Below are 17,623 nucleotides of genomic sequence, written 5' to 3'. Positions count from 1 at the left end.
AAGTTAAAATGGCAGCAGCAGCCTTGGTTCCCAAACCAGATAAAAGTGTTCTGTATTGTCTACATTATCAGGTATAATATGACCAAAAATCCTGAGGGGAGGGGAGGGAGGGAAAGGTGCTACAGGCTTACTGCTCTCCTTTCTCCTGAGGCTGAGTTTGAAGGTATGAGTGACACCAGGATCAGAACTGCTATTAGTAACAAAACCAACCAAAAACAGAAGTGGGGGAGGAGGAGGTAGTGAACCACAGCCTGTCCCCGCATAAGGGAAACAGCCTGTGGTACAAATCTCACCAGCTGTCTGCTTTTGTACAGCCTACGAGCTAAGAATGTGTTGCTTTCTTTGGTTTTCTTTCTTTCTTTCTTTCTTTCTTTCTTTCTTTCTTTCTTTCTTTCTTTCTTAGATGGTTGGGGAATTATTTTTTTAAAAGAATAATTCAGGACAAGTAAAAGTTCTGTGGCCAAAACCGGTTTGGCTCAGTGGATAGAGCATCAGCCTGCAGACTGAAGGGTCCCAGGTTCGATTCCAGTCAAGGGCATATACCAAGGGCATATACCAGTAGGGGGTATGTAGGAGGCAGCTGATTGATGTTTCTCTCCCATCGATGTTTCTAACTCTCCCTCTCCCTTCCTCTCTGTAAAAAGTCAATAAAATATATTTTTTTAAGAAGTTCTGTGAAATTCACATTTCAGTGCCCATAAGTAAAGTTTTATTCATGCACAGCACGAACGGCTTATCTAAGGCAACAGAACTAAGTGGTGGGAGACAGAGCCTACTCAGCTGGCAAAGCTGAAAATACTATCTGGCTCTTTGTAGAAAACATTTACCAACCTCCTGATTTAAAGAATATACAACTAGGAATCTTAAAGTGATACTCATCCAGGAAGCAACTAGAAGAACCCTAAGCAAACATGTTACAAATCTTCCCAATCATTGGGTGAGTAATACCACACACAGGTTCACATGAACATGAAAAACACAGCCATGCCCTGGCCAGAGGGTTCAGTTGGTTGGAGTGCCATCCATACACTAAAAGGCAGCTGGTTCCATTCCCAGTCAGGGCACATATCTAGGTTGCCAGTTTGATCCCAGGTCTAGGCGCATAAGGGAAACAACCAATCGATGTTTTTCTCTTACACTGCGTTTCTCTCTCTCTCCCTTCCCCTTCTACTCTCTCTAAAATCAATAAAAACATAGTCTCCGAGAGCCCAGTGCCCGCTGCTGCTGCCGCCGCCGCTGCGATGCCCACCCCAGCCCTCGCGCTGAGTGACCAGGTGCTCTGCCTTCCTGCTCTGCAGTACTCTGCTGGTCATCAAGATGTACGCAGTGGCTGTCATCACCGGCCAAGGGCAGCTGCGGAAGAAGGCTTTTGAGAACCCGAGGACGCCCTGCGGCACGGAGGCCCCCAGTACTGCCGGGGTGACCATGACGTGGATCGCTGCCTCAGAGCCCACCACAACTACATGGAGACCATCTGTCCGTTCTTGTTCCTGGGCCTGGTCTACTCCTTCCTACAGCCCAACCCCGTCGTGGCGTGGCTGCACTTCCTGCTCGTCTTCCTGGGCCGCGTGGTGCACACGGTGGCCTACCTGGGCAAGTTGCATGCGCCCATCCGCTCCCTGCCCTACACGCTGGCCCAGCCGCCCTGCGCCTCCATGGCCCTGCAGATGGTCTGGGAGGTGGCCTGCCACCTGTGACGGCCCGGCCCTCCGCGCCAGCCCGCTGGCCGCCAGCCCGGGGCTGCACATGGGAACCAGGCGTCCTTCGAGGTTGGGATGGGCCCCGGACCTGGCTTCCTGGCTTCCTGGCTGCCAGCTGAGCATGGGCGCCTGGCCCGGCGGCCAGTGTGTGTCCCCCGGACTCCTGGGTGAAGTGGCCACTTGGAATTGTTCGGAGGTGGCTGTCAAGAGGGATAGACAGTTGCTCAGCGGTGTGGCTCAGTGGTTGAGGATCAACCTCTGAACCAGGAGGTCACAGTTCGATTCCCGGTCAGGGCACATGCCAGGGTTGTTGGTTCAATCCCCAGTAGGGGGCGTGAAAGAGGCAGCCAATCAATGATTCTCTCTCATCACTGATGTTTCTCTCTCCCTCCCTCCCCCTTCTTCTCTGCAATCAATAAAAACATTTCTTTTTTTAGCCCTAACTGGTTTGGCTCAGTGGATGGAGCGTTGGCCTGCGGACTCAAGGGTCCTAAGTTCGATTCCAATAAAGGGCATGTACCTTGGTTGCGGGCACATCCCCTGGGGGATGGTGCAGGAGGCAGCTGATTGATGTTTCTCATTGATGTTTCTAGCTCTCTCTCCCTCTCTGTAAAAAAAAATCAATAAAATACATTTTATAAAAAAAAAACAAAAAAAACATAGTCTCCAATAAGGACTTAAAAAAAAGAAAGAACAAAAGAAACAGCCATTTATATTAAAAAGAGACATAGGCCCTGGCCAGTGTGCTCAGTGGTTAGAATGTTGATCTGAGCACCAAAGGGCCATGGGTTCAATTCCTGGTCATGGCCATGTACCTGGGTTGCAGGTTCCATCCCCAGCGCTAGTTGGAGCCCATGTGAGAAATAACCAAACGATGTGTCTCTCACATCGATGTTTCTCTCCCTCCCTCCCTCCCTCTCTCTCTCTTTCTGTCTCTCTCTCTCTCTCTCTCTCTCTCCTTTCTCTCTCAGCCCTCTCGCAATCCTTCCTCCTTTCCACTCTCTCCTAAAAACAATCAATGGCAAAAATATCCTCTGGTGAAGATTCACACACACACACACACACACAAAAAAAAAAAAAAAAAAAAAAAAAAAAAAAACGCAAAGAGGGACAAAGGATGAGCTGTGTGTCTGTCTGCCTCACACATGCACACCTATTTGTATAAGATGCCAAGGAAGGAGACAGGATGGTAACTATGTTGCCTCCAGGGATAGAAGCTGGGAGATGGGAGGAAGAGGAGACTCAGTCACTCTCTGCCCTCTTGCACTGTTTGAATTTGCCTCCCATGTGCATACTATTTCCAAAAAAGCAACAACAACAATAAAAACACACATTGTTTCACTAAGAATATAAAGGCAAAAACTCAGGCCTTCCTGGCATCAACTGCCCAGAAGCCTCCCCAGACTCTGGACCTCCTTCCCCGCAGTGGGGTGAGACTTGCTGCCATGATACCCTGGGTGGCCACTGCCCGCTGGGCTGGGCTCAGCACAGTGCTGTCTCTGCCCCAGCCTGCCAACCCATGCAGGGACAGGGGTGGTGTGAGTCCATTAGGAATTCCAGTGCTTAGAACAGTGCCTGGCATGAGGAAAGAATTCCGTCCTGTTTGTAATAAATGAGGTCAGATGGATCAGTGAACAGGGTAATGGGTGCCACACCTTGGACACGGACACACACAGAGAAGCTGCAGGAGACCAGGATGTCTGTCACCCACCTTGGCCAGGCCTGCCCGGTGGGCTCCCTGGGACTCAATGTAGGCCACGTATTTGTTGAAGTCCTTAAACTCTTCCATAGTTGGGCGAAATGTCATGATTTTACAACTGGGGTTCTGGGCCCCATGATCCTCAGACCCCATGGCTGCAGCTGCGATACCGCCACACCTGCGAGGGAAGACAGAAAGCATGAGCAGACGGCGTTCCACCAGCGGTGCCCTGCTCCATACAGCACACTGAAAGCACCGGCCCCAGGGAGCAACGCGAGCGGAGAGGAGACTGCCTTGCTCTGCTCTGACACAAAAGACCAAAATGACGTAAACTACAATAATTAAAAACAGAGGTGTCCTAGTTCTGAAAGCCAATGTGATACGGGAAGCCAGAGCATTGATTTTAAGCTGGGGGCCCTAGGAAATAAAAGCTTTTCACTTTAGGGACTCAAATCTTTGGAGTCGGACATGCAGAGACATAGGATCACGTGACAGGTTCTACAAGGTAAGTGAGGTTGTGTGTCAGCCTGCCTTCTTTTGAGGTACCAGCCTGCAAGCAGGGAGAACCACAACTCCAGGCAGGGCCCAACCCGAGCATATGTGGGTCGCTCCAGGACTAGCCTGGCTGCTGTCAGTGAACCCAGGCCCAGGGACGCATGGGAAGCCTAAGTCCAGAATCTGGAACCAGAGGGTAGAAGGCCGGCCAGAATGGATCCTTGCCTGCAATTAGATGCTCCAAGGAACCCTCAGTCATAACCATGCCCGGATATTTTGGCACAGAAGGAGAGACCGTGCTATTCATGCACTCTAAGATTCAGGGAAGGCGCCCGAAGATAACTGGGAACCAGAGCTCCTCTCAGGGAGAAGGGTGCATATTGGAATGGCCCCCTCCTGTCTCTGGAGTTAAGGGAACCCAGTGTGGTTGTCAGTGGCTCACCCTGAGCAGGAAAAGGCTCGGTGACAGATTCTGGGAAGGGTCCCTGTTAGCCAATTAAATTTTCCAGTTTCAAAAGACTAGACTCCCACCAGGATTTGGAAAAACTCAGAATCCAAGTGCATGGAGACCTGAGAACTTGGAGAATAATTTAACCAAGTTCACCTCACCCCACGCCAAAGTGAGCTGGAAAATGAGAAACCCAAGAAGCCTAAATGGTCCCAGAAAGGAGTGGGAGGGGGAGAGGGGTGACAAGATTCGGCCAAAGACTTCCAAAAGGTGATGCCTGCGGCAGGCACTAGAGGGCAGCACAAACCCAGGATTTGCCACTGAGGCGGTCCTTTTCCCCTGGAAGGGATCTAGAGGCCCCAGGCTCACAGGTACCCTGTCTGGCCTTGCCCCTAACACCCCATCCCATACCTGGGACACATGAGGCTGGGGCTAGGTGGACAGCAGCTAAAGCCCCCCTTTGAGGGCCAGACTCTCACTGGATTGCTGGCTAGGGCCCCGGAGGATCCTGACATTTTAAGGGTGAGGGTGAAGGGCAGGAGATGTCACTGCTTCATTGATACATCCAGACTGGGACCCACCATGACCTTGGTCCTGTGTCCACAAGTCTCAAGTTTTCTCGAGGGACAGCCACAAAGCTGAAGTGTGCATGGCAGATCACGGGCTTGTGACATCTCACAACAGCTCTGGGCGGGATCACACAGAACCACCAAGAACACATGGTTTACAAAAGGAAAAGGATTGTCAAAATCCCTCCTAGGGAGCAGCAGGCACCAGGAAGTCCCAGCTTCAGCCAGGCTGCCTCCCGGGAGCCCTGACCAGTCTTTAAGACTGACCACCATGCCATGTCAGACGGCCCCTTGCCTGCAGACATGGCCCAGGACCTGAATCCTGGGACCCCCACCCACCCCACCTGAGCCCCAACCCTACCTGCCCTCTCCCCTCCAGCCCAGATGCAGCCACACAGGGCTCACTGTGTGCCTTCACTGCACAGCGGCAGCCAGGACAGCATGTCTGTCCTGGGGCGGCAGACCCTGACCCCAATACTATTGTGAACATTGGTGTAGACCTGAGCTGTGCTAATGGCTATGGAGGGAGAACAAGGAAGGGCGGGAGAGGGCTCCATGGGTGAGGACCTTGAATGAGACACTGAAACAGGAGAGCTAGCTGGCCTTCCTCACGTTCCCACCATCCTAGCCACCCATTCCTGTCCATCCCACTTCAACATCCTTCAAGATTTTCCACACACACTGGGGAGGTCAGGGCCTCCACCTATACCACATGGACCATCTAATTTGTCCTCTGAGGCCTGCTGCCAGAACATGATTGACCAGCCTCAGCCCCTGGTACAAAGCCCTCAATGGCCAGGCAAAAGTCCAGAAGCCGGTTCCTCAGTCTGTCATGGCCACTGGTGCCCAGATCTGGAGGTAGTGAACAAATCACGGACCCCCAGCCCTGTTCTATGCATTTCACACGGGTGACTCGTCCACTCTACACAATGAACCCATTTTTCATAGTTCACTGAGGACAAAGACCCCACGAAGGGAGGTCACATGCCTAAGCCACTTGGCAAGTAGGTGGTAGAGCCAGATGACCAGCCAGACTCTGAGACAGCCAGAATCTCCCACCTCTCTCCCACCCTAGTGAGTGGCAGGTGCCAACACCTACCCACACCCAACAGCTCTCATGATGAGTTCGGCCAGTCCTGGCCAGCTGGCTGCCTCTCTTCTGAGGCTGGCTCCTGAGTCATCTACAGGGAAGGAAGGCAACAGCCTCTTGCAAAGGCCACCTCCCACCCATCCACCCAAACACCCGGCACCACTGGTGGGAAGTGACAGTCTCCTCCCCAAGACCAGCTTGTCCCAGGCAGAGCTGGGGCAGCCCCGGGGCCCTGCCCACAGGAGCTCTCTCTCCTGTCAAAAATCATGACACAGAGATGAGCTTTCCATGCAGGAGGTGGAAAAGCAGATGCTGAGACAGCAGGTAGAGTATTCTGCATAGGCACACTGGCAAGAGATGCTCCAACCACCGTTATCCAGATTCAGCTCCATGGTAAATTCCATAGGATTTTTTTCTCTCTTATTCATGCCTTTTGAAATGAAGTTTTTAGTACATAAATATAAAAAAAAATTTTTTTAATGGTTTGTAATCCCAACACTCCATAACCCTTGACACATTTTTTTGAGTGAGGGCAAATAAAAATCATATGTGGACATATTTTAAAAATAAAAAAGGAATTTGGATGCCAGTCCTGGGCCAATCTTCTGCTTCACTGGAAACATGGGGGAGGGGCAAAGGACAGGGAGAGCCCCAGGGAGGGAGTTCGCAGCACAGTCAGGAAAAGGGACATGCTTGTTACCAAAAAGCAGGGCTCTGACAACTCAGTAATACAGAGACAAACAGCCCAATTAAAAAGGTAGGCCGAGCCCTACCTGGTTTGGCTCAGAGGATAGAGCATCGGCCTGCGGACTAAAGGGTCCCAGGTTCAATTCCAGTCAAGGACATGCACCTTGGTTATGGGCACATTCTCAGTAGGGGGTGTGCAGGAGGCAGCTGATAGATGTTTCTCTCTCATTGATGTTTCTAACTCTCTATCCCCCTCCCTTCCTCTCTGTAAAAAGTCAATAAAAAAATTTTTTTTTAAAAAGGACTTGAATATACACAAAAGGTCAACAAGCAGGTAAAAGGGGGCTGAACATGTTAGCCAGCGTGGAAATGCAAATCAAAACCACAGTGAGATACCACTCACTAGGATAGCTAGAACAGGAAAACAGACAAAGATAAGTGTTGGTGAAGATGTGGAGAAATTGGAACCCTGATACAATCAGGTGGGAATGTTAAGACGGTAGCATCATTGCGGAAGTTTGGTGGTTTAGAGGAGATTATGGTCAGCAGGATAATACACCACCAACACCCCAACACATCTACATCCTAATGTAGACTATGACTACACTCCCTTCCATGGCAAAGGGACTTTGCAGGTGGATTAAGTTAAGGACCCTGAGATGGGATAGTCCTGGAAATCCTCAGGGGGCCCAGTGACATCACAAAGGTCCTTATAAGAGGGAGAGAGATGAAGACTAGATGACAGAGCAATGGAGGCAGAAGCTTAAGTGATTCAAGGAAGGGGCCTTGAGGAGTGGAAAGCTGAAAAACTCCAAGAAATCAGTTCTTCCCTGAAGTCTCCAGAAGGAGCATCCCTGCCAATACCTTGATTTTAGCCCCATGAAACTTGCTTCTGACTTCTGACCCCAGAACTGTCAGGGAATGAATATGGGTTGTTTGCAGTCACCAGGTTTATAGTCACGGTACAACAATCATGGGATGTGCATGCAGAATCACTTTTTCTGAAAAGTGGTTTGGGGTTTTCAATGCATTTGAAAATAGCGAGTTCTAGTCCACACCTGGCCCTACTTAGCCATGTGGCCTGCATCTGAAGTCAACACGGAATACGAGACAGCCTTTCTTAGACCATTGAGAGCAGCCAATGTGGCAGGGAGTGAACAGGACTGTTTGTCCTCCAACCTGTCACCCCCATGGGTGTGAGCTGGGAGGTGATTAGCTTGTTTCATCTCTTCTTACCAGTGACCATCAGAGGCCACCACTTTATCATTTTTTATTTGTATTGATTTCAGAGAGGAAGGGAGAGGGAGAAAGAGGTAGAAACATCAATGATGAGAAAGAATCATTGATCGGCTGCCTCCTGCATGCCCCCAACTGGGGATTGAGCCCAAAACCTGGACACGTGTCCTTGATTGGAATCGAACCCGAGACCCTTCAGTCCACAGGCTGACATTCTAGCCACGGAGCCAAACCAGCTAGGGCCAGAGGCCACCACTTTAAAACCCTCTGGTTTATTAGAAAAGTATAGGAAAAGGTGGACAGCCTGGAGTTGACACCTAGAAGCATCTGAGGAATGTGATTCTTTTAAATCCATTTAAAAAGAATCTTTCATCTTAAATACCCCACCCCACAACCCCTGGCTATGACTGATCACCATCCTCTGCAGGTTGTGGGGTGGGTGAATAGGGCCTCAGAAAGCCCAGAAGTGGTATCCCACCTGATCCGAATAACACAGACAGAGCAGCCCATCCTAGGCAACCCCAGAATCAATAAAAACTCTCAGTGGTTCTTGGGGCTTCTAGAAGTGAGGGAAAGGCACTCAGATGCTGAAGGGCGAGAGTGCAAACATGGAGTATGCAGACTAGAAAAGAGAAACCCAGCAGAGCCACTCCTAGAGGGTTCTAAGCTCCTCTGTCTAAAGGCATGCAGACTGTGGAGACCCCAAGAACTCAGAATCACATGGGGCTACCTTCTCCCCGCAGCATGCAGCCTCACAGCCACCTGAGAGGAGGCTGTGGCCTTTGGTACCTTAATCTTGCACTTACTTGAAAGTTCCTGGTATATTATGATGGTGAGGCTGCAATGAGAGATGCTCTAGTAACTGGCTTGGATTTCTGTCAGGTTCTAGCAATGGTGATGGTTCCTAAAATACACAAAATAAAGGCACGATTAACTAAAGGTATCACATGCTTAAACCTAATTCCACATTACACTCCTAACACTGGCACGTAGCCCACGGAGACACTCTTGCCTTTATTCCGATGTTTCCAAATCCTTGCCACTTTGCGGGAACTCAAAAATCCGTTTTAAGCTCATCTTCCACAAATCAGCATCTGAGAAAGCGAGGACCTCCAGGAACAAATTAAACCAGAGAAGCTTTGCCCTAGCCGCTTTGGCTCAGTGGATAGAGTATCAGCCGGTGGACTCAAGGTTCCCAGGTTCGATTCCGGTCAAGGGCATGTACCTTGGTAGCGGGCACGTCCCCGGTGGGGGGGGGTGCGGGAGGCAGCTGATCAATGTCTCTCATCGATGTTTCTGACTCTCTATTCCTCTCTCTTCCTCTCTGTGAAAAATCAATAAAATACATTTAAAAAAAAACAAACACAAAAAACCAGAGGAGCTTTTAGAAACTTTAAGGTACAGGCAGCTTCTGAGAGGTTTACAAGTTCTGCCTCCTGTGAACTCCCGAAGTCAGGTAAAGCACCCTCCAAAGAGGAAACTCTCACAGACAATGCCGCACAGTGACCACCATCTGCACCCCCATAAGGAGCACACTGGGAGAGCCTGGCAGAGGCTGTGCAGACCCCAACCAGGGCTAGGTCCCAACCTAGAAGCTAGTTGGGCAGAGACACTCCAGTACCTGTGGAATGGATACAGATAAGACTCTAAACTTGGGTTTGGCCCCAGGACATTTGACAATCTGGGCTACAGCTACACCAATTCAGCAGCCCTCCCACCCGTATCTCCCCACAGCTCTCCAGACACATGAGCCCCAATGGCACAGGGGCTACCAGATGTTCCCTGCCTCTGGACCTTTGCACATGCTGTATAAGACCTGAGCATCAGGATGGGCCTGACATTCCAGGAAGGGCAGCTTACTCCTTGAATTCAATCCCACACACTTTCTCCAATTTATCAAGAGCTTTTTAAATAGCATGGATTTCACCAATACTCTTACAACAGATAATGCACACTGACATTCTCAATCTTATTTTAAGCTGGTTTTTAAAAGTATTGGGCACAACCCATTTTAGTGATTTCACTGTCTTTTAACAGGTCACAACTGCTGGTTCAAAGGCCACAAGAGGCTGGAAAATTTGTGGAGCTCAGGCTGCACACATCTTCCTCTGGACACAATAGGCTGTCGCTGGCTCTCTCAAAAACTCCTGGGCCTCTCCCACCTGCATGGCTGAAGGCTGCCCCACTCCACAGTCCTGCCAGCACCTGATATGGCCAGACCTGGAGTCAGAGGATCCAATTGCTGTGAAATCTCTCCATGTAGCCCTAGCTGGCAGATTAACAGCCGCCAATGATGTCTACGTCTGAATCCCCACAACATGTGGCAATGCTCCCTTCTGGGGCAACAGACACTTTGCAGATGAGATTAAGTGAGGGATATTGAGATGGGAAGGGTATCCTGAATTATCAGGTGGGCTCTGTCATCACAAGGATCCTTGTAAGAGGAAGGCAGGAGGGCCAGAGTCAGAGGTGATGTGACCACGGAAGCAGAGATCAGAATGGCGGACTATGAAGTCGGAGGAAGGGGCCATAAGGCAAGGAGTGCAGGTGTCTCTAGAATAAGCATGTCAAACTCGTAGTCCATGGGCCGCATGCAGCCCACAATGAATATTTTTGCGGCCCAGCCAATGTAACAGTATGTAAGAAACGTTTTAATAAAAATTTTGTAACTTAATTTTTACAATAGCTTATTATACATAATTATTAATAACGAACTACAACGTTCACTAATGACTGATTACTATAATAGTGTTGCATCCATTTCCCTTACGAGCAGGCGCACCATTTCTCTCCACTAATACCAGCAGCGAACATTTTATCAGCCGATTGACACATCATTAGTCTTGGACTGACTTGTTTGGTGTGCCCAACAGGAAATATTTCGCTTTGGGAGAACAAGAGAAATAGGTTTATTTACGTTACACTATTAATTTGTGCAGTTATTTGGTGTCTGGTAAGTTAATATTCAATAAAAAATATTAATTTTTATTTAAATGTTCTATTATTTTATGTTAACGATTACTCATTTATTTCAGCCCTTTGTATTCAGCATGTCTTTATCAAAATAAACCTATGTTCCTATGAAAATTGAAGCTTTTGTTTTTCATGGCCCACAAAAACTTACACCTTATTTATTTAGCCCATGTTATCTTTTCAGTTTGACATGCTTGCTCCAGAAGCTAGAAATGACAAAGAACTGAGCTCCCCTAGAGCTTCCAGAAGGAACCAACCTTGACCACACCTTGATCTTGGCCCCATGAGACCATGCCAGACTTCCAGCCTCCAGAACTATGAGATAATAAAAGTGTGTTGTTTAAGTCACTAAGTCTATGGTCATCTATCAGGGCAGCAAAGGAGACTAATGCTACAAGCTTCAATGTGTATTTTCTTGATCACAGAGTAGGTGAGGGGTCTTTTCATTGTCGCTAACCACACAGACCTCTGCTATGAGCTACCAGCCCCTTTCTCTCATCCATGTCTCAATAGGATCATGTGTCTCCCTTGTCACTTATAACTGTCTCTTCCTGGACGTGGGCTGCCCCTACCAACACATGGTCTAAAAGGCAGAGAAGCCACCAGGACTTGTGGTTCTCAGCTGGACAGACCCCAATCTGCTGCTGCCCAGGGCTGCTGGGCCACCCAGACTGTGGGTTCTTCTGCTCTCATACTTTGGGGGCCGAAAGCACCAACCCCCAAGCCAGAAGGCTAGAAGCTCTAGGGCTGAGGTCAAGGCCCAGTTCTCAGGCCACAGGCTGAGGCGAGGCCTCTATCCACCCTGACCTATATCTACCAGGGACGAAGGTCCAGGCTAACCCACGTCCATTGCTCCTCTGAAGGCTCCCCTGCAGGCTCTGGGATGCAGAGGCCTGGCCTCACACTGAGCCAGAGACTTGCTTGGCACAAGGCAGCCAGGGTGGAGGGATAAGAGGACCCCTATGTGTGAACTGCACAGAGTGACTTGCTTCCAAAAGGGGGAGTGACTTTACAGTGGAGAAACCTGGCAACCACAATTCAGTCAGGGGATCAAAGTCAGCATTAACAATAATAAGTGAAAGTGACATATGACCCTAGATATGACAGAATGGAAAGGGTCCTTCACCTCTGGGGTCTTCCTCACGGAACACATCACCTAGTCCAGTGGTTGGCAAACTCATTAGTCAACAGAGCCAAATCTCAACAGTACAATGATTGAAATTTCTTTTGAGAGCCAAATTTTTAAAACTTAAACTTCTAACTCCACTTCTTCAAAATAGACTCGCCCAGGCCATGGTATTTTGTGGAAGAGCCACACTCAAGGGGCCAAAGAACTACACATTTGGCTGACCATGGGCCTAGTCTAACAATGAGAAAAACACCAAACAAACCCCGATTTAGAAACTTCCTACAAAATCCTTGACCAATCCTGCTCAATACTACCAAAGTCACCAAAAACAAGAAAATCTGAAAAACTGTCACAGCCTAGAGGAGCCTAAAAAGATGTGATAACTAGAAAGATAAATGATCCAATTAAAAAATGGGCAATGGACCTAAATAGAATCTTTTCAAAAGAAGACAGAAGGAAAGCCAAGAGGCACATGAAAACATGCTCAAAGTCACTAATTATCCGAGAGATGCAAATCAAAACGACAATGCAGTACCATCTCACACCTGTCAGAATGGCTATCATCAACAAATCAACAAACGACAAGTGCTGGCGAGGATGCAGAGAAAAAGGAATCTCATGCACTACTAGTGGGAATGCAGACTGGTGCAACCACTGTGGAGAACAGTATGGAGTTTCCTCAAAAAACTAAAAATGGAACTCCCATTTGACCCAGTAATCCCACCTCTAGGAATATATGAGACTAGAAACACCAATGAAAAAGGATATATGCACCCCTATGTTCATAGCAGCATAATTTACAATAGCTAGGATTTGGAAACAGGTGTCCATCAGCAGATTATTGGATAAAAAAACTATGGTACATCTACACAATGGAATACTATGCTGCCATAAAAAAGAAGGAATTCTTATCATTTGCAGCAACCTGGATGGAATTGGAGACCATCATGCTGAGTGAAATAAGCCAGTCATTGAAAGAAAAACACCACATGATCTCACTCATTTATGAATAATAAGGAACATTATAAACTGATGAACAAAAAGATATATACAAAGACAGTAAAGCAACAAACAGATTGTCAAATTACAGTGGGGAGGGGAGGAAGATATTGGGAGAGATAAGAGATCAACCGAAGGACTTGTATGCATGCATATAAGCATAACCAATGAACGCAAAACTCTGGGGAGGGAGGGCATATATGGGGGGTGGGGGGAATTGGTAAGATATGTACACATATAATACCTTAATAAAAAAAAATGAAAAGAAAAAAAAAAGAGAGATGTGATAACTAAATGTCATGTGGGAGAGAGAAACCAAGATGGTGGCCTACATAAGCACTTAAGCTGCCGCCTCGCACAACAATTTTAAAACAACATCTAAAATAGGGGTGTCGAACTCAATCAGAGAAGGGGCCAAAATCTAAAATCCAGCCTAAATCGCGGGCCGAATGGTTTACTGAACAGTCATAAACTGACAATGTCATAAACTGACAGCGGAGTGCAGTGATGACAGCGCGGTGCGGGCCACATTACAAGGCCTGGCGGGCTGGATTTGGCCCGCGGGCCTTGTGTTTGACACATGTGATCTAAAAGACAGAATGGACATCAACCAAAACCACAGGAAAACTGGCTGAGTGGAAAAATCTATAATTAGAAAAAAGGAGAGAGGCTCACAGATCAGGGGAGCTGCAAAACACGGAGGTAAGGAGACACTCGCGCGTAGAGAGGAAGGGCGGTCAAGTGCCTGGCTGGTGGGAGGGGAAAGGAAGCCCTCAGGGCACTGAACACTAGTTCCGACCACACTGAACCCCAACCCTTTCTGAAACCCCGTGGATCCAGGCTCAAACGAGTGGAGTCTGGACTGTAGAGAAAGGCACCCGGACACTCAAGAGACTGGGAGACTCGGGAGAACTGGCAGCCGCAGCAGGCAGGGTCTACAGTCGAGGGCGAGTGAGTCCGCACAGAGAGGTCTGTTCTCGGAGGTTGCCGCGGCCTCTCCATAGCAGAAGGAGTTGGAAGCTCCAGACTAGAGACCCAACCTAATTCCGGGTGAGCCCCTGGGGCACCCACGCTCTTGCAGGGGGAATCTGGACTGTCAGGCAGAAACTCAGAGGAGCTGCAGACGGCAGAGGTCTGAAGCGCGCACAAGGGCAGGACTGACTGGAGGCCAAGACTGTCAGCTCAGCCCTGAGACTCCACCCCATCCAAGCTGAGCACAGAGGCTTTTGCAATTTTATAAGTCTGATCCTATAAGTCTGATCCAATACTGAAGGTATCCCAGAATAGATACAGCTGATACATCCAATTGGCCTGGAAGTCAATTCATCCCAGTGATACCAACAACAATCAAGACTTAACTACAACAAGGCTGTACATGCAGTCCACAAAGGGGAGCACCAAGAGTGTCTACCTCAAGTAACTGGGGAGGCTGACCCACCGGGCCATAGAGGACACCAAACACACAAAACAATCCTATCAACTCAGGGAAGCAGCGAAAATGCCAAGACAAGGAGATAGATCTCAAACGAAAGAAATGGAGGAGAACAAAAGATTGGATATAGAGTTCAAACCACGGTTGTAAGGTTTTTCATGAATTTCCTAGAAAAGGCTGATAAATTTAACGAGACCCTCGAGGATATGAAAAAGGACCAACTAGAAATTAAACATACACCAACTGAAATAAAAAATATTATACAAAGACCGAACAGCAGACTAGAGAACACAAGAATCAAGTCAAAGATTTGGAATACAAAGAGGCAAAGGACACTCCTCTGGAGAAGCAAGAAGAGAAGAGAATCCAGAAAGTTGAAGATAGTATAAGCAACTATCAACTTCAAGCATACCAACATCAGAATTATGGGGGTGCCAGAAGAAGAGAGAGTGCAAGATACTGAAAACCTATTTGAAGAAATAATGACAGAAAACTTCCCCCACCTAGTGAAAGAAATAGATTTACAAGTACAAGGAGTGCACAGAACCCCAAACAAAAGGAATTCAAAGAGACCACACTAAGACACATCATAATTAAAATGCCAAGGGCAGCCGAGACTGGTTTGGCTCAGTGGCTAGAGCATCGGCCTGTGGACTGAAAGGTCCCAGGTTCGATTCCGGTCAAGGGCATGTATCTTGGTTGCTGGCACATCTCCAGCAGGAGGTATGCAAGAGGCAGCTGATGGATGATTCTCTCTCATCCATGTTTCTAACTCTCTATTCCTCTTTCTTCCTCTCTGTAAAAAATCAATAAAATATATATTTTTTAAAATAAAAAATAAAAAAATAAAATGCCAAGGGCAAAAGACAAAGAGAGAATCTTACAAGCAGCAAGAGAAAAACAGTTAATTACCTATAAGGGAGCACCCATATGACTAGCAGCTGATTTCTCAACAGAAACTATGCAGGCCAGACGGGAGTGGCAAGAAATGTTGAAAGTGATAAATAGCAAGAACCTACAACCAAGATTACTCTACCCAGCAAAGTTATCATTCAGAATTAAAGGGCAGATAAAGAGCTTCACAGATAAGAAAAAGCTAAAAAAGTTCATCACCACCAAACCAGTATTATATGAAATGCTGAAAAGTATTTTTTAAGAAGAGGAAGAAGAAGAAAAAGGTAAAGATAAAAATTATGATCAGCAAATACATATATATCAACAAAGTGAATCTAAAAATCAAGTGAATTAAAAATCTGAGGAATAGAATAAACTGGTAAATATAATATTGGGGCAAAGAAAAAGAGTGGAATGATAATTATCAGGGGGAAAGGAGTATAGGGGTGCAGGAAGAGACTGAATTAAAATCGTACACCCATGGATGAGGACAATGGGGATGGGAGGTAAAGACAAAGGGTGGGGTGGGAATCAGGTGGAAGGGAGCTATGGAGGGGAAAAAAAGAGAAACAATTGTAATAATCTGAGCAATAAAGATTTATTAAATTTGGAAAATAAATTAAATGTCATGTGGGATGCTGAATGGTATCCTGGGACAGAGAAAAGACATTAGGGAAAACTGAGGAAATCTAAGTATAGTATGGACTTTAATTAATAAGAATATGTTTATTAAGAAGAACAAAGTTGAAGGGATCACAATACCAGATATCAAGCTATATTACCAAGCCACGGTTCTCAAAACTGCCTGGTACTGGCATAAGAACACACATATAGACCAATTGAACAGAACAGAGAACCCAGAAATCAACCAAGCCATTATGCTCAATTAATATTTAACAATGGAGTCAAAACAGTCTCTTTAATAAATGGTGCTGGGAAATTTGGACAGATACACGTGAAAAAATGAAACTAGATCACCAATTTATACCATACACAAAAACAAACTCAAAATGGCTAATGGACTTAAATGTAAGATGAGAAACCATAAAAATCCTACAAAACTCCATAGGTAGCAAAATAGCAGATATATGTCTTAAAAATATCTTTACAAATACAGAGGGCAATGGAGACTAAAGAGAAAATAAACAAATGGGACTACATCAAAATTAAAAGCTTCTGCATAGCAAAAGAAACCATCAACAAAACAATAAGAAAGCCCACTGCATGGGAGAACATATTTGCCAATTATATTTCCGATAAGAACTTAATCTCTAAAATTTACAGAGAACTCATACAACTTAACAAAAGGAAGATAAACGATCCAATCAAAAAATGGTCAAAGGATGTAAATAGATACTTTCCTAAAGAGGACATACAGAAAGCCAAGAGACATATGAAAACATGCTCAAAGTCACACATCAGCCAAGAGATGCAAATCAAAATGACAATGCAGTACCATCTCACACCTGTCAGAATGGCTATCATCAACAAATGAACAAACAACAAGTGCTGTTGAAGATGTGGAGAAAAAGGAACCCTCCTCAACTGCAGGTGGGAATGCAGACTGGTGCAGCCACTGTGAAAGACAGTATGGAATTTTCTCAAAAAGTTAAAAATGGAACTCCCATTTGACCCAGTAATCCCACTTCTAGGACCATATTCCAAGAAAGCAGAAACACCAATGAGAAAGGATATATGCACCCCTATGCTCATAACAGCACAATTTATAATATCGATAGTTAAGATTTGAAAACAGCCTAAGTGTCCTTCAGCAGATAAGTAGATTAAAAAACTGTGGTACATCTACACAATGGAATATTATGTCACTATAAAAAAAGAAGGAACTTTTACCATTTGCAACAACATGGATGGAACTGGAGAGCATTATGCTAAGCAAAATAAGCCAGTCGGAGAAAGATAAATATCACATGATCTCACTCATATGTGAGATATAATGATCAACATAATTTGATCAACAAGAATAGATTGATCTAGATCGCTTCTTGGCCTTTTGTCTAAGATCAAGTGAAGAATAGATTGATCTAGAGTAGGGGTGTCGAACTCAATCAGAGAAGGGGACAAAATCTAAAATCCAGCCTAAATCTCGGGCCGAATGGTTTACTGAACAGTCATAAACTGACAATGTCATAAACTGACAGCGGAGTGCAGTGATGACAGCGCGGTGCGGGCCACATTACAAGGCCTGGCGGGCTGGATTTGGCCCGCGGGCCTTGTGTTTGACACATGTGATCTAGAGAGAAATGGTAGGGGA

The 17,623-nt window shown here is 46.7% G+C and overlaps 1 protein-coding gene and 1 pseudogene across 3 annotated transcripts in view; one reads left to right on the top strand and one right to left on the bottom strand.

Annotated features, from left to right (window-relative positions):
* Window positions 1–17,623, bottom strand: part of KDM4B (lysine demethylase 4B) — a 139,596-nt gene that overhangs the window by 91,403 nt on the left and 30,570 nt on the right. For both annotated transcript variants that reach the window (XM_084883665.1, XM_084883666.1), the window contains exons 2-3: window positions 8,731–8,828; window positions 3,412–3,577 (exon numbers count right to left, since the gene is read on the bottom strand). In XM_084883665.1, coding sequence (XP_084739791.1) covers window positions 3,412–3,552 — 141 coding nt within the window. In that variant the 5' untranslated portion in view covers window positions 3,553–3,577; window positions 8,731–8,828. The remainder of the gene's footprint in view (window positions 1–3,411; window positions 3,578–8,730; window positions 8,829–17,623) is intronic.
* Window positions 569–2,284, top strand: LOC311622466 (prostaglandin E synthase-like; annotated as a pseudogene). The gene has a single exon. The product of its transcript is annotated as a prostaglandin E synthase-like (transcript).

This window comes from Pipistrellus hanaki (assembly GCF_964339955.1).
Source record: "Pipistrellus hanaki genome assembly, chromosome: 5".
NCBI classification, from domain to species: Eukaryota; Metazoa; Chordata; class Mammalia; order Chiroptera; family Vespertilionidae; genus Pipistrellus; species Pipistrellus hanaki.
This window is presented reverse-complemented; position numbering and strand designations above follow the sequence as displayed.